The sequence below is a fragment of the Glandiceps talaboti genome, chromosome 16, assembly GCF_964340395.1.
Source record: "Glandiceps talaboti chromosome 16, keGlaTala1.1, whole genome shotgun sequence".
NCBI classification, from domain to species: domain Eukaryota; kingdom Metazoa; phylum Hemichordata; class Enteropneusta; family Spengelidae; genus Glandiceps; species Glandiceps talaboti.
The window spans coordinates 2,705,001-2,731,130 of record NC_135564.1 but is presented as its reverse complement, the minus strand read 5'-3'; the positions used below and the strand labels follow the sequence as shown (position 1 = coordinate 2,731,130).

General features: G+C 35.0%; 1 protein-coding gene across 1 annotated transcript in view; it reads left to right on the top strand.

Annotated features, from left to right (window-relative positions):
- Positions 1-26,130, top strand: part of LOC144447664 (uncharacterized) — a 75,877-nt gene that overhangs the window by 34,981 nt on the left and 14,766 nt on the right. Inside the window, exons 3-4 of the mRNA XM_078137741.1 lie at positions 14,114-14,455; positions 17,525-17,815. Of these exons, the coding sequence (XP_077993867.1) occupies positions 14,114-14,455; positions 17,525-17,815 (633 nt within the window). The remainder of the gene's footprint in view (positions 1-14,113; positions 14,456-17,524; positions 17,816-26,130) is intronic.

Here is a 26,130-nt window from a genome sequence, read left to right as displayed (position 1 = left end):
ATCGAGGGTGATTTCACCTGCAAAGACATTGTGGTACACAAAAATGACTTAATTTTCAGAAAACTAGGTATGTAAGGGCGTCTGAAATCCATGCTAACCCAATCGATACAGTAATTCAAACATCCTGTAGTATACAGTAAGTAAGCTACCAGGTGAGATGTTGTGAAATATTGGACAGTCCTCTGTGAAAGTGACGCCTCAAAGCTGTATGTTTATGTTTTTGTGTTAGTGAATGAACATTTTGTCACCAGATAGTCTCACGTCTTCAAACACTTTGTAGAATGCTAATGGTCCACTGCTCACACTCTAATGGTTATAGTTGCTTTTCAGTCTAATCGTTGCATGAGCAATCATGTATCTATGTGCCTTTAGGGGTTACTGATATGTTCTCACTTTGATGACAGGTTATGAAATTTTACAATTACCTGTAGCACAAATAGATGGTAGTTCTACAGATGGTAACTTTTGAAATGAGTTTTGAAAAAGCAATGTTGAATAATTATCATTATCCCAGATGTACTGAATTGCTGCAGGTCCTAGCAAGTAGGAATACGTTTAACATGTTAGTTTTCAAAAGGGATAAGTTGTAGTTAGAGATCATTACTGAACATCAGTGTAAATCAAGGCACGAATCAATTCAGGTGAACTCTCCAAAACTCTTAAAGGTACTCTCCTCCTGGAGAGTTTCATCAGACTGCTACTACTAGTAGCAGTTTCATTATATTCTAATATACCATATTCACATAGTTGGTATGATACCATGGTTTCCAAAGCATTGAAATTTGTTTTCATTCCACATCAAGTACAAATTCATTCCATCAAGAGCAAAAGAAGGCATGCATAAAGAATGCTCTCTCCCGAAGTATCATATTATACATGTCTCCGGTGACAGATGCGATGGCCATGATCAGCCTGTGTTTTTCACAGGTCACGGAACACCCAACAATTTCTCCTGAAATCTTGTCCACAGTGTCTGCTGCAGTCATAGTTATTTTGGAATTTGAGCTACAAAGTATTCGTCTATACAAAATTCAACATTCTTCTCTCTGGGTAATTATCTCCATTACGTATTTACTAAGGTCAAAGTTTGCAACTTAAATTCTTAGTGTAGTTACAGCTCAGTAGGCCTCATGAAATCCACTTTGTTACCGGGAAATCCAATCTAAAAGCACTCAAGTGTACCAAATGTAACATTCTTGTCAGCAAATATGACTAGTTCATAAACATGGATTCTAACTGTTGATACTACATTATGTATCTTCACAGATACTAGTATTCAAAAATGGAAAGATGAAAATGGCATCAAAGTATTAATACCCGATTCTTTTGAGAATTATCACATGGCAATTCAAATTCAGGGCCTTGGTTGTTAGATTACCTCTGAGTCTGTTGCCAGTAAATGTATACTAATGATATTTGAAATGCTGGTTATTAGCTAGGTGTGTATTTGCTTAAAGCACATTGAAAATTATAGTTACAACAGAAATTAATACTGGTCTTTTAATATGTTGTGAGGTGTTTATAAATTATATATTCTATCTTGATCACATATATTTCTGTCAGGGGAACAATAACTGAAGCCACCACATAGCAATAGTGTCTGTAAAAGGCTGAACCAACACTACACATATTATATTTACTAGAGAGTGTAAAATACCAATAATTAGACATTGTACATATCAGTTAGAAGTCTATTTTATCTATAAGTAGTATATTAATAGGTTGAAATGTGATTTATTGGGACCCAAAAATCAATTTGATTAGATTTATTGCATCATACTTTGTGTATTGCTACACATAATGTGTTTGCTCACACGGTGCAGGGGTTTAAGTCATTATCATATCTTAGAAAACAGTTTTAAAAAAAAAAAAAAAAAAAAAAAAAATTCCAGTTGCAGCTAGTGCAGCTTTATGAACATTGAGTTTAGAAATTCTAGAGTCTGAAGATTTGAACTATTGACATGGAAAGTGTAGTGAGTTGTAAAAGTCATCATCACAGTAGGAGATGATGTATTCAAGTTACTGTCCTTGCATACAAAATATGTTGAAATTGTGATTGTGTAATCTAATTTATGTACCTATAGCTAGAACACTCCTATCATAATTCATTTGAAGTATGGATTGTATCATACTGTCAGTTAAGATAGTGGAATTAATTCATGCCAAGTATTTGTTTTTGATTTGAAAAAGATTTAATTTAATCTACAGACTGTCTAATCTGGCAAAATTAATGCTGTCAGATATCATTTTGTGTAGCCTACATGTATTCTTGAAGGATATACATGTAGTCTGGATGTCAACATGGTTTCTAAATGACTGTGGGTGGCTGTGAATGAATTTTATGTGTAAATTGCATCTCATGCATCTCAGGACTTCTAGAGTAACAACTTTGACAAGACTGTGAGTAGAGGTGTATATCGTAACGATACTTTATAGGAACTAGACTAACACATACACAGCTATCGTGACTGCCATTTTTGATTTCTTGAATTTTGGGAATGAGGTAAAATTTAAAAAAATCAAAGTTAAGATAACTGAAAAGTGTAGTGTTAGACCTTCAATATTACAGGTAGGCTACAGTTAGGATAGCTGAAATAGTGTAGTAGCATTAGTCCTTCAAGACTACAGGTAGGTTACATTTCGTGCAATTTCATGTAGACCTTGTTTCATGAGATTCTAAAAAATCCCAAGAGAAGTATCAGAAACTAAGGAAAATTCTGATCACCTGAAAACCAAGTATTCATCAGTGAAGTTGTCTGAGATAGGAGCTAAGTAAATGAATACTGAGGATAAAATATAAGTCAACCCACTGCATCTCTACCAAAATAATATTTTCTATGTGCAAAAGTTGTTGACACTTATAAACACAATCCTTAAAAGTGGTCAAATCACTGATATTTCGGGTAAACAACCATTTTACAAAAAGTGGAATTAAGATAGCCGTTTGAATAACATGATGGGGACTTCTCAAAAGCAACATGTACTTGATGCACTTAGATTCTCAGCCACGACAGACAAAATTCCATGATGACATGATCAAACGTCAACAAGATTTCAATTGTTTAAATAGACAGTTTGAATAACACAGGCATGTTGAAAGGTTGACAGCAACCACAATGAATGTATTACCTTATACAGGTAATAACCTAGTAATTTGAGGCAGTGCCAACGTGTTGGAATTTTCACATGCGTGACACTCTCTTTGCTTAATGTACTTAGCTTATGTATTTAATCAATAGAAGTATAACCAGGGATTTGCCACATACTACTGGCTAAATTGGATTAGGGAGAAAAATCAATAACATTTTCCAGGCTTTTAAGGGCACAGATTAAGCCAGGCTTGCAGCACTTAATTTCTATCACATATTCTACATCAGTAGCAGGAAATGAATTTTCATGATTTTCAGGGCAACAAATTCTTCTTCTTTTTTGTCAAATCAAGTTCTGTTGCCCTTCAGGGTATTGTGGTTGTCTACATACATGTTGGATCGGAATCGATCATAAGTTCTATATGAAATTTTTGTCTGATAACGAACCATTCTTATTGACTAGGAAATTGAAGTCTTCTGGGCTTGATCAAGATATAGACTAGTTTCTATATAGTATCGTTACAATTTATACCTTCACTCACAGTTAGAAAGTACAGTTGGCATCCAGACTAATCAAGATAAAGCGAGAGTGTGAATCTTCCATGTGTTATAGTAGAGTTCTTCCCAAGAAAATGTGACTGCAAAGTGGCTTATTTGCATCTCAATATGTGAACCGTCTATGTGTTATAGTACAGTAGAGTTCTTCCCAAGAAAATTTCACTGCAAAATGGCTTTAATATTTGCATCTCAGTATGTCTCATTATTATATAAATTGACTTCTTTCTTAGAATGGCATGGTGTACCGTGGGAGATGTCAGTCAAACAGACTAAAGCTTACATTGTCATATGGTTTTATTGCTAAAATAATTCTCATTTCTGTAAATGCCTAATTAATCACATATTTGCAAAAAAAAATAACAATTGTATATCTATAACAAGCCAACTTGAATAAGTACATCTTGTAAAAAATATTTTAATCAGTCCACTATAAACATGCTTATAAAAACTTTAAACAATATTGAGTGAAAAGTATTGTATAATACATGTGTACGTGCCATGGTATTTAACACCTGAACATTGAACTCGGTGACAAACAGCAGCACCGTTTCCCATAGTCTGTAAGATGCAGACATTCGTGCCATGTTATCAGCCAGCACTCATTAAGAAGCCAGTGATAGGGCTGAACAAGGCAGATGTACATGTATCTTCTCCCAGTGGCATATACATGTATTTAACCTTAAATTTAACTTTAAATTTCACCTTTTTTATACTTGGGTGTAATTTCAGTGGGGAACTTGGGGGAAAATTTCACCTTTTCACTTCTTAACAAAACCATAGGAATGTACTCTGAGTTTTAGCAATACAGACTTAAAGTAAGTACATATTGAAGTACCGGATAGCATACCAAATCCCTGTATCTTAGTTTTCCCATTTGTACACACTTGAAGATTATAATGATGAAAGATCAACATGATCACATCCTTGCAAGCTATTTAACTTCATCTAAAACATACATGCAGACACTTCAACATACATTTACAGGTGGGCTTCAAAAGCATTATACCAACGAATGACTTGGTTAAAAGTATTTACAGAGCACTCAAGCCAGCAAAATGTGAGAAACAAAAACCCACAGTCAAAGTAATACATGTGTTCAAGGGTGTAGATAACATCCATCACAATATCAATATATCTGACAGCTGTTCTTTATCACAAACCTACACATTAGTTTCCGTGTGAGAGTACAATGAATGTCTTGTCCCCTGTACTTTTGTGACACCTGTATTTAGGGGTTAATTTTACGAGAGTCGACATAAGCTGCCTTTAAGTCCTAATAAAATCTGTGAATTATTCCCAAGGTACCATTCACAGAAGTTTAAAGCCTGACAGTGCATATAATAATTTAAGAGTTTCTTTCTTCTCCAGATCCAGATATCTGTATTACATACAAGAGAGCCTAAGTACATGTAGGTTTAATACTGTCTAGTGAAAAGTAGAAGTGTTGCACCATATAGATACAAGTCACATGTGTATTTTATCTTTGGAAAATGGTACAAAGAGATAGAACCACAGGATAGCCTGATCAAGTCATTACAATTGTAAACAGTGTACGCCAAATGATAGGTACCCCAGGTGTTGTGCTACAACAGTTACTCTGTTTGCATCATTTATAATGGATCAGTTCCATTTGTAGTCTGGTTCTAGATCTAAATCATATTTGCCAAGATGAAATGAGAAGATATAGTGTTTTACATGATTGTCATACACAAAGATGTATTCTGTCTGTACAGATTCACAAATAACCAATCCAGTACACTATTTGTGAGTCCAGAGACATGGCCATTAGGCTTGACATTATTCTTGTTCACCAAAATATTTTTTGGGTAAATGATATTGTTGAGTCAGATAGCCAAGTCTCTGAACTCTCTGTTTTCATATTGAGCATATATTTTAGGGACCCTGAATATTGAAGCCGTGAAGCATATTGTTTTGTATATATATATGTTTATGTCTAATGATGGAAGTCCAAAATAGTAACATACAGGTTCAGGGCCACACCTCTGGAACTGGGTTGTTAAACAATGATAAAGGTACAGCATGAATTCTTAGTACCTGTAATAATATTTCACCTCATGCTGGAGAGTCAAAATAGAACATATAATAATTTATTACCATTTCATTTTGATATTTATGATCACTTTAGCCTGTTTTAATACTGCACTGTCTAGCTGGTTGTATGTCCAAGCCATCATATTCTCTGCTTTTTATGATAACTGATAATAACTGAAAATTTTAGCCCAATAGCCTGGTCAGTGACAGTGTGCAGTCCTTTTAACCATGACAACTAATCAAACTATCATTATTCAAATGAATCAGTATGTAAAGATACACACATTATACTATGTGATGTGGTAATTTACATATATTTTATGTAAATTAAATGTACAGGTGCAGGATAACCATGATAACGACTGTTAGGGGTGTGGCTACATGAATCATTTCAAATATTACTCAACACGAGCAGAGAATACAAGGATCGGTACGACCAGCTATCTCTACAACACATACACAGTAAACACATTATGTTCACACGTCAAAATTAGAATAATATGATACTGTATAAATAATAGTTTAAATGATATGTTACAACGTAACTTGAAAATCCAACTTATGCATACACATATGGTATATTTCAAGCTGCACAGAATAAATGACATAGACATGTGTTGTTGTGACATAGAGTGACCTGGGTACAAACCCCATATTTTTTGTTTGAACACATTCAATTGTAATAGCTCAGCTTGCATGTGGTATATGAAGTCAATCTTGTGAATATAATGATATAATGAGTGTTGGTAGGCCAGATAGCCAAGTCTCTGGGCTAGTACTAGCCAAGAGTGAAGTTGTGTAGGAATTGTGGCTATCACCCCTCCCCATTGACCCAAATCCCCACACTCTAGTTTCTGTCATATGACTTGACTCTAGGCTACTGGGCTTATGAACAGTTAGTCTCAAGGCTATCCATGGCTTCAATTCTCAAGATCTCTCCCGTGAGAAGAGATTCAACACCATAGATAGTGATTGAAGCTAAACAAGTTTGTAATGCTGTCAGTTACATTTACTTTCATGCACTATCTATACACTAATAACCACCTCCTTGACATAGTCTAGTATCAGCTCTCTGATGACAGATAGTTCAATGATAGACACTGTTCAAATAAACAGAAGTCTCACAGGAATCAAAATGATGGTTGACCAGAGACCAAGTGTTTCCTCCCAGAGGAAATTATGTGATGTGTGCATTTATTGTGTTCTCTGCTGGCATGAGATAAATGAACTTGAACATAACACCCAATCCAAATAAAGATTTGTACTGTTGGTATTTTAAGGTTTGCCTATAGGGTGTTTACATAAAACACAGGAAGTAACTTTAAAGTCTACAAGGCTTACTAGACTGTTGACAGTCATTCATGCCTTTTTGCTACGTTTGATCTAAAACTAAAGTTGTTGCCTTGCTCCAATCCGGAGCAATACTATAACCGTGTGCTGCCGGAGGCACATGCCTAAGACAATCGCAGTTCCTATCAGTACGCACTAGTATTCAGTGCTATGGAGTGAGGTGACGACTTTGATTTCGATGAAACGTAGCAAAAAAGGCACGAATGACTGTCGACAGTCTAAAGACTTACTTGACTGAGACCTTCAGGCAATGTATAGAAAGTAGAGGTAAACACTACTCAAATTTCAAGAGTCAACAGCTGCAGGCATGGTGGTTTCTAACACAGAGTAGGGTCTGTATTTGATTAACCATGCACTTGGCTTCATTGTGTGGGTCACATCATTTAGTCTTTATGCTAACCGTGCATAGGACTGCTGCAAAAATAATAGTTTCATCTTTATGGATGTAGCGGATGTACATTGTACTCATAGTCACACTCACTTGCTTTCTGTTTCTATATGTCAATACATACATACATGCATAGCAATGCAGACTAAAGTAGTCAAATACATGTGTCTTCTGAAGTCTAGTTGTTTTCCAAAATATAAATTCTCAAAGAAATGTGGTCTATTTATATATTATCATGTATGTAGTGATTTTGCTGTGATGAAATTTAGCGTTTCACCTGAAACTTCAGCTCTCTGAAAGTAACTTATTTTTGACCAAATTCTTTTCTTTTTCATTCATATTCCAGACTAGCAGCCTTTATAAGTATTGTTTCCCCATAGTAGTCTGTTTTCTTTGTTTTTACTGGATACTGATTTATAGCTGTGAACTCACACTTTTTTCTGAAAAGTGCACATCTGTAATAATATAGAAGATAACTACCCGGGTACATGGATTTCAAGTCATTTCATTTGAGAAAGATCAAGCATTCTTGTACATGTATTTTCCCAGAACAGAGTACTTAAACAAGGGGGCCAAAAAAAGCTTTCTTGTAAATTCTGAAATGTAAATGACACCACATTCTAAACCACCTCAATTTATGCACAAAATGTACCGAAACAGTTACCACACCCATGGATCCTCCTTCAGTGGTCTCCAACTGGTAACTGTAAAAGCCCTTGTTGAGTAAAAATGCCGTGGGGAATACTGGATTCCCCAATTTTAAGAACAGTATATATAAAGCAGCCTAAAGCACCTCAATTTATGCAAATATAGTATCAAAATGGTTACATGCAGGCCCAAGGCCTTCCTTCGTGATCTCCAACTGGCAACTACAAACCCCCTATTGCAAAAAAAAAATGAACACTGCATTCTCAATGTTAGAACAGGATGTATGTGATATAAATTACTAAATTGTAAGTCAAGTGAAAAGTATCCAGTGATAACGACACTGATGAAGTACACATGTAGCAGTCCATACATCAATTAATTACATTGTGAATTAGGGACTGTAATTCAATTCCAACCTGGAAATTAGTATTTACTCAGTAACATTGTACGCTGAGTGTATTGCAGTACATGGGAAGAGAGAAACTCGGTTTGCCTTGATAGTTAAAAAGTATGGTATGGCCTGCCATATTTCCTTTTGAAGTAGGGAAAACAGTTTAATTGTTGATACCAAGTTTGTTAATTAAATGAGATAGCCATGCAATTCCCACCAGGATTTCAATTTCCTTCAAGTTCTTGAAAGTGTGCCCTCAATTACGTTTTCAAATTAAGCTGCAAATTATTCGCACAGTATCTAATTTACAAGAAAATATAACATAACAATTCCAAAGACTTTTACATTACATTTCACATTTCCACTGTCGTACTTCTATCTGTCCACCTAATTTTAGAAAATAAAATTCTAGTTGTAGAGCAATGAATAGAATAAATTCATGTATGTTCTATACTTTGATATTTTGTTAATGGTTCCAAGGTGCTCTGAATATTAATATCGTGGCGATTAAACCATCATGTCATGAATGATAGGTTGTGCATAATGCATAAAATTGATAAGCATAAAACAGACACAAAAGTGACCTTTGAAGATGAGATCCATATCGGAAAAAAATGGACTTATTAATATTATATATGAAAGGGAAGGTAATAACACCTGCTACAGGTCAAAAGGGCAGTATTTTGAACTATTATGTGAATAATTGGGAATATTAGAGAATCATGAACACAATGCAGTGAGAAGATATACAGGGTTTCCTCATACACTTTGTGAACCACTGGAAAGAGACATGGTTAACCTCTCATCGTATAAAATACAGCTTTGTTAATACAGAGTGAAACAAATTGAACACAATAAATGGAGAAAGCCAGGACCTTAATCAAAGTCTTGAAGTTAATGGACTGAAAGGCACTCTTCAAAATGAATCAAACAGCTAATAAGTATGTACCAACTGACCTCTTGATAGTAGTGAATGTAATTGATAAACATTTATTCACTACTTATAACACATACAGCCAACATGGAGTGTGAGCGTAACAAGCACAAAGTCATTTCAGGTGGAGGCAAGATTATAGATGGAGTCAAGTGTGAATGTGTGCATCTACATGTATTTACACCTCATAAACATGTACAAGTATGTACGGACAGTTTTCATAACATAAACTAATTCTATTGAATCCTTGTATTTTCATTTACGTGATAACTCAAAAATCGGACATTATTTGGAATTCAATCTAAATTTCAGACATGAATGAATAAATGTGTGCATGTATGTGTATGCACACCTCATATATGTGCAAACTCTCAAAATTGGGAAATTATTTGGAATTGAATCTAAATTTCAGACATAGATGCATGAATGAATAAATGTGTGCATGCATGCATGTATGTGTATGCACACCTCATAAATGTACAGACAGTTTTCATCACATCCTCGCATACTCTGCTCAAGTCATCTCTTTCTATTTGCATGAAAACTCAAAATTGGGTCATTATTTGGTATTCATTCTAAATTTCAGCCATAGACAATAATAATCTTTATTTCCAGAAATATATATACATATATAACAATTCTACAATGTATAAAGTATTCAACATGGGAAAGGGAGACGAAAAATAGTTGTCTTCGCAACTAGTCGAGTCCGTCCTTTTACAGTCTTAGGAATTAGGAATTACTAATTACTGGGGCTCCTGATCAAATTGAATGTATTGCAAGATTGACAGAATAGAAAAAATCATGATGCATGACCGAATAGATGTGTGCATGCATGTGTATACACACCTCATAAATATACAGATAGTTTTCATCATTTCCTTGTGTACTCTGCTCCAGCCCTTTCTGTTTGCATGAAAAGTCAAAATGGGGGCATTATTTGGTATTCAATCTAAATTTCAAACATAGTGCCATGAATGAATGAATAAATGAATGAATGAATGAATGTGTGCAGCTATATGGATTCATATCTCAGGAATGTAGAGACAGTTTTCATCACATCCTCACATATTCAAGTTAAAGTCATCTCTTTCTGTTTGCATGAAAAGTCAAAATTGGGGCATTATTTGGTATTCAATCTAAATTTCAAACATAGTGCCATGAATGAATGAATGAATGAATGTGTATCTACATATATTCACATCTCGGGAATGTACAGACAGTTTTCATTACATACATTCTACTCCATCTTTTCAATTGTATGAAAACACAAAAGTAGGACTTTTATTTGGTATTTAGTCTAAATTTCAAATAGAACTACATGTATATGTGTGTAAATATGTATGGGTATTCATTGTGGTGCTCTATACTTGGGTGAGCCTTAGTCCTGTGTAATACATAGCTACATAACTCATTCTAAACCCTGCTGAATCCTCATCTTTCTAGTGGTGTTAAAAAACTCACATTTTGGGATTTATTTGGAGGCCAGTTTAACTTTCAAGTATATATGAATAAGATCTACAAAATAGTACATTGAATATATATATATACATATACAGCTATATTATAGTATACATCATTGATCAAACTGTCAACTCTATCCAATTCATCATCTTTTTATTTGCCATAATCTCAAAGCTAGGGCTTCGTAGATGTATTTTGTATGTAATTCTAAATTTCAAACATACATATTAATTTTATAAGTGTATGATTTTACCTTTTCAATTCATTTAAATGTTCGTTGTAAATTGACATTGGATGGTACAAAACTAAATGATGAATTCACATATTAAGGTGATATGCAGCAGCTTTCATGTAGTTATATATTCTTGAACCTTGATAATTGTTTACTTGGAATACACAACATGACCTCCCACAATGCACTATTCTTGCAACTATAAATACGTTTTAGTTTTTATCCATGTATATAATTAAATCAACTTCAACGGTTCAACCTACTGAATGAATGGAAACTACTAGGTATATTCTCAAAAATATATAGAGTATGTCAAAAGTATGTATATGTTAAAAACAACATTATCAAACTGAAGCAATATTTAACTGAAGACTTAGACTAGATTTTAGACCCAGGGTGCTAAAATTTATAGATAATGATACTTTAACAGTAATGATACAGATAATGACAATGACTAACCAACATTTCAAGTTAGTCTTTAGCAATTTATTGAGGTAAAAACTGGTTACAGTATGACACAACAACCTCTTGTGAAGCATTTTTTTCTTCAAATTCTAACAATATTCATTCATATTTCACTACAAATAGAACTGGTATTTTACATATTTCAATGGATTTCTGTTTGATAACTCTCATATGAGGTTTTGCCATAAGAATGGATTTTATAGTGTAAAAGCTGGTTGTGGATGTTTTTATGTTACCAGATATACTACATGTACAGTGTTGCAGCCAGAGGGGGTTTTTGGGTCATTTGTCCCACATTTTTTGGACCTGACCCACAATTTTTGAAGTGACGGATCATAGATGACCCACACTAAAATTGTATGCAAATATGTTTAGCAACATGACCTCACCTATAGCAACAGCAAATGATCGCATATATTGCATAGATAACAACAGAGTTGGATAGGCAACTATTTTTAATAATTGGTGCTCTTTTTCATAATGTCCCCCAACAAATTTATGATGACCCAGAAAAATGAAAGTCTCGAGACACTATGTCCCACTCTTTCAAAAGGCTAGCTGCAACACTGCATGTATACTACCAGTATTTTGAAATACAGATTATTGATGTAGTACATCAGCTGACATAGATCGTAGACTAGTAATCAATCAAACCCTTTTACCGATTTTGTCTGCTGTGTTCACAAAAAAGTAATATTTCATTATCACAATCAATACGATCCTCAGAAACACACAATACATTGACATCATCACCAGTGACAAATTATACTTATTCAGTGAACAAAATTAATGACATTTCACTACAAATGTTTGTATTTCGTGAAATAAAACACGATTTGGGAATTTGTCACGATGATTTTACAGGTAATTTGTCTACATTGAGATATCAAGTATTGTTTTTTTCCACGCACACTAATGAAATAATGGTGTCCAAGGACATATCTGCACTTAAATAAGTTAAAAATAGATGCAACTAATTTGATAATTAATTATCATCTAATATCATTAACAGAGTTAACAGAGTTTTGTTTGTGACAGCTCTGAGAAATCTTGATATTTCAATTATACGATTTTATGGACATTTCAATTAATCATGATTTTATACTGAAATTTACTAAATGTAATTTCCTCCACAATTACTCTTAAACTGGAAATTGACTTTACAGTTTCAGTTTTGTTGATTTACTGGCCGTTACTTGTGTAAAATCATTTCTGTATTGTAGTACTTTTTAAACAGTTGAATTGGAAATGTCAGTTGTATAAAATTAAAAGTGGTTAGTCTTGTACACAGTGACATTCCATGAGTAGTGAGGTAATTAATCATATCCACCTTTCAAAGTATTACTTGTCACACAACCACTAGTCCAGGGGGAATTTGTTGTTTGAAGTCTCTTCTCATAAGATCTTGAGATTTGAAGCCACAGATAGCCTCTAGACTACACAAATGCACACTTGCACATGTTTGGACTATTTGTTGAAGTTCTGATTCACAGAGGTATACTATCATCATCATAAACCACAACTTTTACGTACCACCATCTCTTTATTTCGCAGTATTGTGGAAGAACTGACAGCTCTGGTGTGCGAGAAGGATGATGCATAAGCAGTTCAAAGTTTTTAGCATTAAGCTTTCAATCTGTCTTGAATTAAGTGACATGGATGAAAACTAAAATGTATTCCCATAAAATTCTATAATTTTCAAAGGAAACCAATATATCATTTGTACTGGTGTTTCATATCAATCTAAGATATATCATAGATTTCTTCATCCTTTTGAGAGACCTGCGGCATATCTTCAGAATGCTAGCTATTTTGTATGTTCAGTTGAACAGAAACGACAGTGACCACCAAGTCCAAAATGCATCTACTGATTCTCATCCCATTACCATGTATTTACAAAGCTGAAGAATACACTCTTTATTATATCAGTTCATGTTACATTGCTATAATGTTTGTTGTCATGCAATTTTCCCATAATGCAAAGCAATAGTGCTAGAGGGTTGATCTATAGTGATAATGATATCTCTCGATACCAAGGAAGTTTGATTCTGTTGATGTAGTTTTCCCATCATGCAATGTAACAGTTATACTATAGTGGTGCTAGAGGGTTGGTCTCTAGTGATGATATATGTGTCTCTCAATACCAAGGAAGTATTATTGTTGTGCAGTTTTCCCATAATGCAATGTAATAGTACTGTTAGAGGGTTGATCTAAAATGATAATCGAATGATATCTCTCAATATCCTAGAAGTACAATTGTGTTGTGTAATTTTCCCATGATGCAGTGTAATGTGCAATTTTTTCAGAAATGTTATGCAATTTACAAATGTATCAGTCTCTTTAGTGGAAAGTTCAGATTTATTTTGTCATGAAAACTGCAATGGTTAGTTGAGAAATAATTAGAGACATTAGTAGGTAAGATCAAATGTTTTATTACACAGAGATGATGCTGACATATCTGTTCTTGGTTTCCTGTGTATTTGCTCAAGATTTTTCCTTTGAAGTTAACTGATACATTGTATCATCTTTTTTCTTCCTACAGGTCAGTTTCTTCACATTCCTCTCAGCAGTTTGTGTCATTCTACATCTGGTTGCCACAGTGTTGTCAGGGGAAACAGGAAGCCTTCTAAAATCATTCCTCGTCTGCACGCAGCACGAGATGCGGTACACCTGTCTATGTTGTGAAAGCACGTACGAATGCGGGCGTGAAGTCAAGCAAGTTGCCGTGGAATTTGAAGGAGTACTAGACTGTAACACTGTTCCAACCACGTTGAAAGAATTGATGTATACCATCTGTGTGGTTAATGTAATTGCCTGTCTACTCTGTTTTATTGCTACAATCCTCGGATGTGCCAATATCGTGAAAAGGAACACAGGCAGGCGGGTGAGTCATCTCTTCATCGCAGACAATCTCCTATCTCATTTGTAGGTGTCATTTAGTTGGCCATCTGACTGGAAAAAAATACATTAAAGTCACATGGGTAATAAGCCAAGACTAATTTCTAATAACCTTTTCCATGTCTCTGTCATGGCAACTGACAATTTCTTTTAATTCTGACAAAGAAATCAGTCAGAAACTACAGCACTGTTAGTGTAGTCCTATACGCAGTGTGATCATCTCCACCATCTACGATCTAGTCAAATAGATTTCTCTTGCACAGAACTCCGTTCTTACCACCAACAGCGATAGTTTATGCTGTTGGAGCATTGACATTATGACATTATTGTGTTCTCACATCACTTAATACTAGTACATTCATTCAAAATGGAGGTTGAGTTTGTAGTAAAATGTGAAGTAACCAAATTACAACTGCCTGTCAGTGTGTGATGGATTACTACTGACATGCACTGTTCACAGTTTCCCCAGCAGGAGATTTAGTAGTCTAGCTGCTAGACCTCTGGCTTTCTTCTGATAGATATTAGGGTAGAATTTAGGCTATCGCCTCACTAGTGACCTTCGGTTGCCTTCACAGTGAACAGAATAGCTCAAGGAGTCTGTCTAGCAGCAAAACTAGAGATTTAGCTAGATTTGGGTAGACGTTGTCCGTCAGACTACATGTGGAGAAAGAGAGAAATCATAGGAAATGAAAACGATTACATGTATAGTACCTAGAGTATACCATGGTCCGCATGATATTAGAACCTTGATACGAAAGGTTGTCCAGTCTGCTTCAATGAACAATAAGACAAATTTATGTGAAGATTTGCGAACATTACCCTCAATTACTGAAACCAAAGTACTACCACTATGAATATGTTCTAAAGAATGTTTATTTCAGTTTGATATTGAAACGAAGTGTTTGGTATTCACTATTAAAAAGGATTCATTGCACTCAATATATTGGAAGGAAAGTTTTGCAGTAAATGTTCCAAGAAAAACTTTGCACTCAAACACTGGAACAAGGCAATACATGTAGGATGTCACACTTCAGTGCTGAAACGAACCATTAAGTATTGAAAATATAAATCCATGGTAGACAGATTGAAACGTTTCATTCATTTCCCCCCTTCCCCAAATTTAATCTACATAATATAATTCCTGAGTATACTTTAGATTATCAATATGAATTGCTGGCCTCTCAACCTCATCTGTGAATCCAATTTGAACTGATTACATAGGATTCCAGATTAGAGCTAAGAACATAATTCTCACTTTTGTTAAATTTCATACCATGCCAATTTACTGTCTGGTTAGGTCTGACAGTCTTACATACTTATTTCAATTTTTTGTGCCTGTCTAAGTAAACCTGCTCTTGCCACTTAATTATTTACTACTTAGTAAAACAAAGTACAGGAGATTAAGGATTTTTTGGCTTTCAGAATGTCAGCTTTGCATAAAGCTCAACCACTTGTCTACCAAATTTTATTGAACAGAAGATAATAATCGTTCAAAATCTAATTCAAAATCACCATTTATAGATCTGAAATGGTTTTCTTTTGTTAATCTGTTGATGAAGTCAAGGTAATCACAACATTTTCCAATGCACATGTGTGATAAGATAAGTGCAAATATGTCACCTGTCACCAATCTCGCATTCTGATTGGTCAAGAGACCTGCAGATATGCCACATTGTTTTTTACCAACAGTGGTATTTTTTTGTTTTATCACTTGGTCACTGCAATTACCCTATAAGCAAATCTCACAAACATCCAGAAATCCTGTATATCACAACATTTGGAATCCCAAATATAGAGTAAACTAGAAAATATCAGTGTTGCATATATTGTGTATCCTTTTTTGAATTGTATGTTTCATGTCACAAGCCAAACATTAGAAATTAACCTTAAAATGGCCCTTTCACATTAACAGAAAAATTTCCACTTGCAGTAAGATTTGGAATAATATTTGAGAACACAAATTCAGGGAAACTGGAAATTATTAGTTGGTGAAAAATTCAGATTTTGAATGGCGCCCTCTGTGGTCAAAATATTGATTCCTTTGTTATCATCCGTCATCTCATCCGTAACCTAGATTTTCTACTGTGTATTTCTGTTGCTTCAAACTGAGCTCTTTCTTAGAAGATTATTCTTATGATGTCAATGACTGAGATTAGAGGATCTTGTTTTAAGCACACTTTTTTTGTAAAACTTTGTCACACCATGATACTTGCCCCTACCAAGCAAGTATGTTGGAGTATATTTTTAGTGCCTGGTCAGACTGATATAGCATTACAACTAAGATACTTATACCTCTCCAAGAGAATCCTACAGTTGTTCATTTGTTTGTTTGACTTTGCCATGTAAGGCAAAACTATGATAGTCATCAGGTTCTGTCATCCATGGAGTATGGTAACAATTGCATTCATTTCTATGTCACGTGGACATCAAAATATCAAAGCTTCTAGTTCAGAATCTGATACTTTTTGTTGAGTGATATGGTTTATTTTTGCAAAGATCATTAGTTAGTTGAGACAGCTGCTGCTAAATTAAGCTGTTTGTCTGTCAGTTGGTGGCTAGACTAGGGGTCCAGTCAAATCTAGTGTGCTGTTTTACCTTGAAGGACTGCTAAAACCATTTGAACACAGGAAATGTTTTCTTGATTATGTTTCTAGGTAAAGGTAATGATAAGTATAGTATTTTTCTGCTACACATATTGCACTGTAGATGGTATAATTTAGAGCTTCATCATGGGATGATTATCATCATATAGAACACTTCTGACTTATATGTAGAAAGCAACAATTTAGCAAATACCTTAAGTGACTTCATAGTTATATTAGGAAAATATTTCCCTAATTTTAAGGTATAGGAGTTATCAGTATGTCTCTGTCAGATAGGTCATTTAGTTGGACATCTCTGTCAGATAGGTCATTTAGTTGGACATCTCTGTCAGATAGGTCATTTAGTTGGACATCTCTGTCAATAGGTCATTTAGTTGGACATCTCTGTCAATAGGTCATCGAGTTTGTGATATCGTGTTAATATTTATTCACCCATTTGTTTATTTCACCAGTTCCGGTTTGGTCGGCTTGGCCATGGCCATGAACACATAGATCCTACAACCATTGGTGAAGTGATAGATTCTGTCTTTACACCACCTGTGCCTCCACCACCCTATTCTCCACCAGAGTATGGTGAGATATCAGGTGACCCTGTCATGGTGGAGGCATCAGGCTTTGTAGAGGTTGGTGCCAATGCAATCAATCCCAGTGAACTACCACCACCATACTCCACATTAGATATTTCACCAGATAGTGCCTTTGAACATCTCACATCAGAGGCTTCCCCTATGGATCCCATACAGGTAAGGCATTTTTGATATACTTATTTTTTAAACCAACCCCCCCCCCCAGACACACAGACAGACAGATAGACAGACAGACTGACACACACACACACACACACACACACACACACACACACACACACACACACACACACCTACAAGTAGTATTCCACGAGGGAGGGATAACGTGAATGGATACTTATCTGTCTGTTTGTCTGTCTGTCTCTCTGTCTGTCTGTCTGTCTGTCTGTCTGTCTGCATTGTCTGTCCATAGCAATGTCATTGTCCTACAGACACTGATCTCATGCACATGTTGCACAAAGGAGAGATATTTTAGGAGCTTACAAATAACTCATTTGACAGCTACAAATGATTAAAAGGGTACATATGTTGATTTTAAAATAGAAGAAATAAAATGGCCAGTTTGGGTTATTACTATTTCAAATGGCATTTTTACAAGGAAGTACATATCTTGACATTTTTGTGATAGGATATGGGAAAACTGCCTAGTCAGCATATAGTAAAACAATGTTAATTATTCCCTTTTGGATAAATATTATGGCTCATCTGTTGGTTTCCTTACCCACAACTTATTTATTTTTATGGACCATATGTTTTTAGTAGTCAGTGAACCTATTGTGTATTTTGAGGTCATTGTATGGCTGTTACTGGCAGACAAGTGGATGTGTATGTCTGGTTTAGGTTGTTGACCTCATTCAAATCACACAAATATAACACAATACATGGAGTAACATTTCAGTATCTAGTCACTGTCCTGTTGATGTAGCACAAAGACATGTCTTGGAGTTACTGCAAAGCCCAAAGACTACTTGCTTCTTGAGGTAGTATCTGAGATAGTATCTCAAGAAGTAAGTAGTCTCATGGCTATACTACTGTTGTTCCTCAAGGCGAGAACATGGCAGGATTAAGAAGTTATGCATAAAATCCATCAGTACATGTATGTGTTGAGTTTTTTGAACCTTGATACAACTTTATGCAAAATAGTTCTTATAACATATTTATGAGATAAAGATCTGTGATTGACTTAAAGATGTGTGATGTGTTTATTGTACTTAAGAACTAGTATTTTGTAGATCGTACACTTCTATGTATTCTTGAGGTGCAGTGTCAAACACACTGAGACAACGCCCTCTAGTGACCAGATATTTGAATTGTCAAAAAATTCTCCTAGGAATGTTTGGTTGAAATGTATAGAGTTCATGCTTATACCTTCTACAGTTTATTAGAAGTTTCTAAAGCCTTGCCTTCCAAAGTTATCTTTTGTATTTATGAAAACATACACAAAATAATGGATGCACTGTGTGAGATTCTAGTAAGATGAGGAGGATATATTTTAGTTATTATCTGTTGTCATTTGTATAGCTCAGTACAAAACTAGTAGTTCAGTACAAAGCCGACATTTTTCCATGGGAAATAAATATGCATAATAAGAAATATTAAGACTAAACAATTTAATTCAGAAGACTTTATATAGTATATTAATTTTTTTTTAATTTTTTTTATAATGAATGATTTCTGCGAGTATATAAAATACCAATAAAATCATTGTTGCCAATACACTGTATTAGCAAGACTGAGTAGCTATATGACAAGCGTCAGATAAAATGATAGGTCAGCAAAACAGCTAGAAGTTAACATCAGCAAAATGTTGATCTCTTGAGAGTGAAGTATTGCACATATTTTAATTTTGCTATGATGTCAGGAGATACTTGTCATACAGAGTTCAAATATAGCCTACATGTATATGAAATGTACAATTAGATGTTACTCCCCAATATTTTTCTTAATTTCATAAAGGAAAATACAAGTGAGATTAGGGGTTCTAAGTGACCTCGTCTAGCGACTCATAGTGACACTCTGAGGTCACGAGTATTTTCTGGCTGAATGAAGAAAAATATTGGAGAATAACATAATTATACCAGTAATATCAAAGAAAAATCGAGGAAAGTAATTGCAATTTTGAACGTTTTGACTCTTAGCTAGAACATAGCAGAACCTGTGATGTAGACATACGTTGTTGTGAATATATATTCCATATTTTTTGTTCAACTTGACTTGTGCATGGTGTAATGTATTCTACTCAAGTTATTGTATATAAAGTTATTATTAGGAATAAGGTATATAAGATGTTATTCCAATTTGATCTATCCAGTATAAGATTTTAAAAGAAATCCATTCACCATTTAAATTATCATAAGCGTTGGGTTGACAGCGATTCCCTTGACAACAAAGAATTATAATGTGTTTTGAGAAAGATGTGGTTAGAAATCCTATAGGAATCTTAAAATAATTCTAGAATCACATGTTTAATGAAACATTATTAGATAATTGGTCTCTTGTCAAATTGATTTTTTACATCGAATGAAAGTTTAATGTGGTTGCCAATTTTCATCAGCTTAGTTGTGTGTGTGTGTGTGTGTGTGTGTCTGCAAGTAAAAATGTTTGTGTCATAATTAATTTAATGTCCCAAAACAGTAGACATGCAAGTGTAAAACATTTCTGCCAACCTCACTGACTTACACTCAGTTCCAGCAAAATATTTGTGCAATATAAGACTATACTTTGCCTTAAAAAGTATGTAGATTCCCGTCAAATACCCTATTTTTTGTGCAACATATGACACAGGGTGTACACATGCAAGCTTTAAAGAATTGCAGTCTACATGAATCTTGGAATTAGTCTCCATGATTTTATGATAAAACTGCTTTGGAAATGATGAGTTGATAAAAAGACTACATACTAATAACCACTTCTTGTATAGATATGTTCTATAGATACAGCTGAGTCAGCTGTCAATCTTGCCTATAAAATACAAAAAAGCATATGAATGGAGAGATAGCAATTATCTAACATGGAAAATACCAAAAATAGATAATATGAACCAAGAGACAGCAGTTATCTCAAATAGAAAATACAAAAGGATATCATGAATGGCTAGATAGAAATCAGAATATCCAAGGCAGCAATTTTGCTGACTAAGACATCTCTACCATCAGTTGTGATGGCTATTCAGTAAACACCTCGTCAAAACAAACAATGAGCTGAGACGTACATTGAAATCTTAGAACTCGGCTGTCAGATCAATTATTGAGCTGACACAAGTACTACAAGGTCTCTTGACTGACAGCATACACCCATACTGATAAGAGATGTTTTGATTTTGAATGTCAAGAGGTGAAAGCTATATGTCCTCATGTACATTTGTACACATCATTATGTAAAATCAAAATTCACAACACGTGCCTCTAAGAAAGGGTAAAGTTCTTAATCGATAAAGAGCCCTAATATCTCTGGAAATTGAATGTATGACTTATAAAGAAATGAGGTATAATCTTATTTGAAATCCAGAAATGTGTGTGGCATTTATAGTTCAACAGATTTATCTAGTCTAAGTTTTTACATTTGTACAATGGTTATGCAAATTGTCTGACTGATAGTCTAATGTGTAACCCGCAATGTCATATTGTTTGGCTGTATCGCTGTATGAAATCTATCCACTGCATAAATTGATTTGAAATATGGATGAAAGTCCTGATAATACTACTCATTAGCTTCCTACACAGTTTGCCAGAGATTAGGATATGAGATTTTGACCCATAAAATACATGAAATATGATGCATCTGTATACAAGTACATTTCATATGGCAAATGTCATTTTATTACGTAAATGTTTCCAAACCCCAACCAAGCAGTACCCATCACCTCACCAGCTTCATCTAGAATACTCACATGAATGGATTCCAAACTAAGTTGGTGAGCTAGGTGCCTAGTACATCTTGGTGAGGTGCCTAGTACATCTTGGTTGGTGATTGAAAACGTTTATCCAGTCATACAGGGATTTTGCTCTTGCTTTTCCCTTCCATGCCTAGTATTTTGATAATGACCCATTGTTTTAATGAAGCCATGGTCAAAAAACAGGTGTAAATTTTCCCCACTGTGAGATGATGTCTATAGACATGTCACCACACAATTAGAACCAACTGGGAGGATTGAGCTGTAGGATGTAAACATAATTACCATAGTCATCATCATCACTGGGGGAAATCATAATCTAATTTTAGGTTTTAATATATGACCATTATAGTGAAATGCTAGACATGGTAGGGGAAAAACAAGAGCATAATAACCACACAACTGGATTCTAAGCTGACACCAAGTCTACTCTCTCCAACAAAAACATTCATACTAATGTTTTGAAGAGTTTGATCTCAAGACAGAGTGTGTACAGACAGACATGTTCTGTTTTGCCTCCAAGTAATTCATTCGTTGATGTTCACACAATCGTTCACTGTTCAAAACAGTTTTGTCCAATTTTCTGCAAATGCCTTATTTGACGTTGTTGTCAACCAGAGATATAAAAGAAGCAACCAAATTAAGCATCTTCAGTTTCTAGACAACAAGTTTTCCATAGCCTGGAATGCATATAGATTGGATTCCAGGCTTGTTTTTTCCATTGCAGTGTTCAATTAAATTGTCTATAAACTAATGTCCCCTACACTTGCATTTGTAATGTTTTCTTTCAAAAGCTGTGGAAAACAAGCAATCTAAGAAAGTAGCTCAGTTGATCATGTAATTACAGGAAGCTGGCTATCTTTTCATTTCATCATCACCCATCCATAGTCCCTAGGCATAGCTTTATACAGAATAGGTACCAGTAAATTTGGTATTGGCAGCTAGTATACAGTCTTCTTTCTATTGAGTAGACTTTTACGACCAAGTATGTTACTTTTGTAAAGGTGTTTGTGAAATAAGGTATGCAGGATGGCGTCCATAGCTTTAGGACTACACATAACTGTAATAGCTTTAGGATTACACATACACATAGCTGTAATAATAGTTAACCTCCAGCAAAAAAAAAGAAAATAAAGATGTCCAATTAGAGTAGGCAGGGGGTGTTGTACGCCCACACTTTAAAAATAGAAAAGCATTTAAATTAACGATTAATTAGAATGTGAACTTGTAAGTGCATGTTGAAAAAAACAACAAAAAACTTTTAAGTGCAATAAAAAGGTGTTTCCATGTACAAGTGATTGGCCAATGAATAAGAAATTAGTTTAGATACTGATAATCTCTGTTTTGTCATCATCTTTCTTTTGGGAATTGAAGACAGCTTGGACCCTCAGTCTGAAAGAAATATGTAATGTCAAAATATCATGAAAATTGAAATTCAGTCCCATTGATAATTGTAAACAGGTTCCTGCATGTCTGGCAAAAAGCCATACCATTGATCATTTGAATATCCAATTTTTGTTCAAACTGTGTAACTACTACATCATATTGGACAGTCAGTACAGTGGGTTTGTTTTGTGATGCCGATCAGCGATCCAGACTTGCTTTGCAAACATCGTTTAGAATATTTGCATACCCCTCAAGAAATGAATGCAATTAGTTTACAATAGTAACCGGGCTATTGTCAGACAAACCCGTGGTCAGTCACCTCCGGAGTAGGACCTTTAAATATTTTATGTCTGTGAAAGTGTAACTGTGATGTATTGCTGACAATATCTGTAGTGGTTATGAGAAGCCTGGATGAATTTCTGAATCAGCTGAGTGGAGATCTATATTTATTGTCGGGTGAGTTTCACTGTCCCCAACTTTATCAATCAATTCTTTCATACGGAAAACAGGGCAGGCCAACAATAATTCATTCATGCATACATTACATTTTCCTGGCTCTCTGACAGTGTGTTCAAACACCTGCCGCTCGTGTAAATATAAAACGTGTGTAGTTGGCAGTCTGATTGACACAACCACTGATCTTGTTTGGAGTCGAAAGCACTCTCTGGAGTTGTTAGATTACTTCCATGTTCTGGTCATGAATATTTTAAAGTTGCATAGAAAAAACAGGTGAGTTGGGTTAGAGAGAGAAATTGATTCAATTTGACTTAAACCAGTTGAAAGTGAAAGTGGGATATGCATGTAGGATGGAAAACTACAGAGACTGTGTTTGAAGATCGTGAAGTAAATGATATGTTTTCAGCTCACTCAGTTGTATAGTATAACTGTATCATCGTTGTTGGTGGTTGTCTAAGATTGTGTAATTTATCCTGTACCTCTACAGTCTACCAGACATTAAACACAAGGTATATGGCTTATTAGCACATCTGTATAGCATGGATTAGCAGTAACAACAAAAGAACCGTTCTGCACTGAAAAGGTTTTAACCAGAAGTATGCAATAGCTATTACAGCTAGTATAGAGAGCAAAGTACAATGTATATCCTACATGGAGTGTATATTGCATAATGTTCCGCTGTTCACATAGTCAAACATAGCAGCGTTTGTACAAATGGTAAAAGTAGGAAATTTTATTGTCATGAGAGAAAAACACTGTTTTGGAATAACTTTACAATATTTGTTGATGATAACAGCAGTATGTATTGTATATAGGTGTATTACTTGCCCTTGCTCAGCAAGATTTCTTCACTTTTCAAGTTATGAATTAAGCCATAGCGTAAGACCTATAGTTTTAGATTAAAACATACACAGTTGTGAAAAATGAAAATCTGCATTGTATATAGACATTGAAAAATTTTGTCACTTGGAAACTTTCATCTCATGATTTTCATGCTGCCACCCCTGTTTCATGTCGATTTGACCATTGCAATTCAAACTTTTCAAATGAATGGTAATCTGTCAAAACTAGACTTTGATGGGGTGGAGAGACCTAGAAGGAAAAGGTTAACCACCTATAAAGAGATATGTTTTGGTACCAGAGTTCAGTAGAGATTTGGCAGACTAATTTTGATATATTGGGACCCGAGTCACCTTTTCCGGTGCTCGGTTGACCACCCTTGAGATAGCTTGTACACCATGTTATGGCTAAACAAGACGTGTACAAAGAATTGCTTAGGGTATTGAATCCTTGGGACGTTTTTCTGCCTGATTTGAGACACTATTGTGTTAGGATTTGTGCAGACAGAAGTATGTAGCACAACAGTATGCATTATTAAAACACTCTGACATTTGGTTTTTGCCTGCTAGGGTATAATTATAAAAAGGGAAATTTTTCATGCACTGTTGGACAGACATTAAAAGTGATCACATAGATTTAACCTTTCTAGTACATTGATATTTATTTTTCAATTCTATTCTAGTTGGGATAGAATTCATGCTAACTTTGCTATTCATTATGCCGTACTAACTGTATATGCTTACATACAGCCCGGAGACTTGGCTATGTGTATCTGACTTGACTGAGTGTCACTCATATGTCATGCCAGATATCAAAGTCTCTGAGCTTAGGCATTGATCCTAGAGCAACTAGTCTAGATGCTATCTGTGGCTTCAAATCTCAAGATCTCTCTTGAGAAGGATTGCCACTAGACTAAGAGCAACAATATCAACCTGATGAGGTAAGGAGCATGAAGTCTATGTTGTCCTGACTGTCAGTAGATAGAAAACTTGAAGTAATTTGAAATGTACATGTATGTGATGTGAGGGAAGATATAACTTGTGGAATCGTGAGAGAAACATGAGTCATTTTTCAGTTTTGGTTTTGAAGCACTCGACAGAAATTGATAAATACTTAGTCTGGATGCTAACATGGTTTCTAACTAAATCACTGTGAGTGGAGGTGTAAATCATAATGATACTGTATAGGAACTAGACTGTGAGTGGAGGTGTAAATCATAATGATACTGTATAGGAACTAGACTGTGAGTGGAGGTGTAAATGGTAACGATACTGTATAGGAACTAGACTGTGAGTGGAGGTGTAAATAGTAACGATACTGTATAGGAACTAGACTGTGAGTGGAGGTGTAAATCATAACGATACAGTATAGGAACTAGACTGTGAGTGGAGGTGTAAATCATAACGATACAGTATAGGAACTAGACTGTGAGTGGAGGTGTAAATCGTAATGATTTGTATAGGAACTAGACTGTGAGTGGAGGTGTAAATGGTAACGATACTGTATAGGAACTAGACTAGTGAGTGGAGGTGTAAATCGTAATGATACCGTATAGGAACTAGACTAGTGAGTGGAGGTGTAAATCGTAATGATACCGTATAGGAACTAGACTAAGACTATGTAGGTGTGATGCCAACATGGTTTCTAACTAAACCACTGTGAGTGGAGGTGTAAATCGTAATGATACTGTATAGGAATTAGACTGTGAGTGGAGGTGTAAATGGTAATGATACTGTATAGGAACTAGACTGTGAGTGGAGGTGTAAATGGTAATGATACTGTATAGGAACTAGACTGTGAGTGGAGGTGTAAATGGTAACGATACTGTATAGGAACTAGACTATGTGAGTGGAGGTGTAAATGGTAAAGATACTGTATAGGAACTAGACTGTGAGTG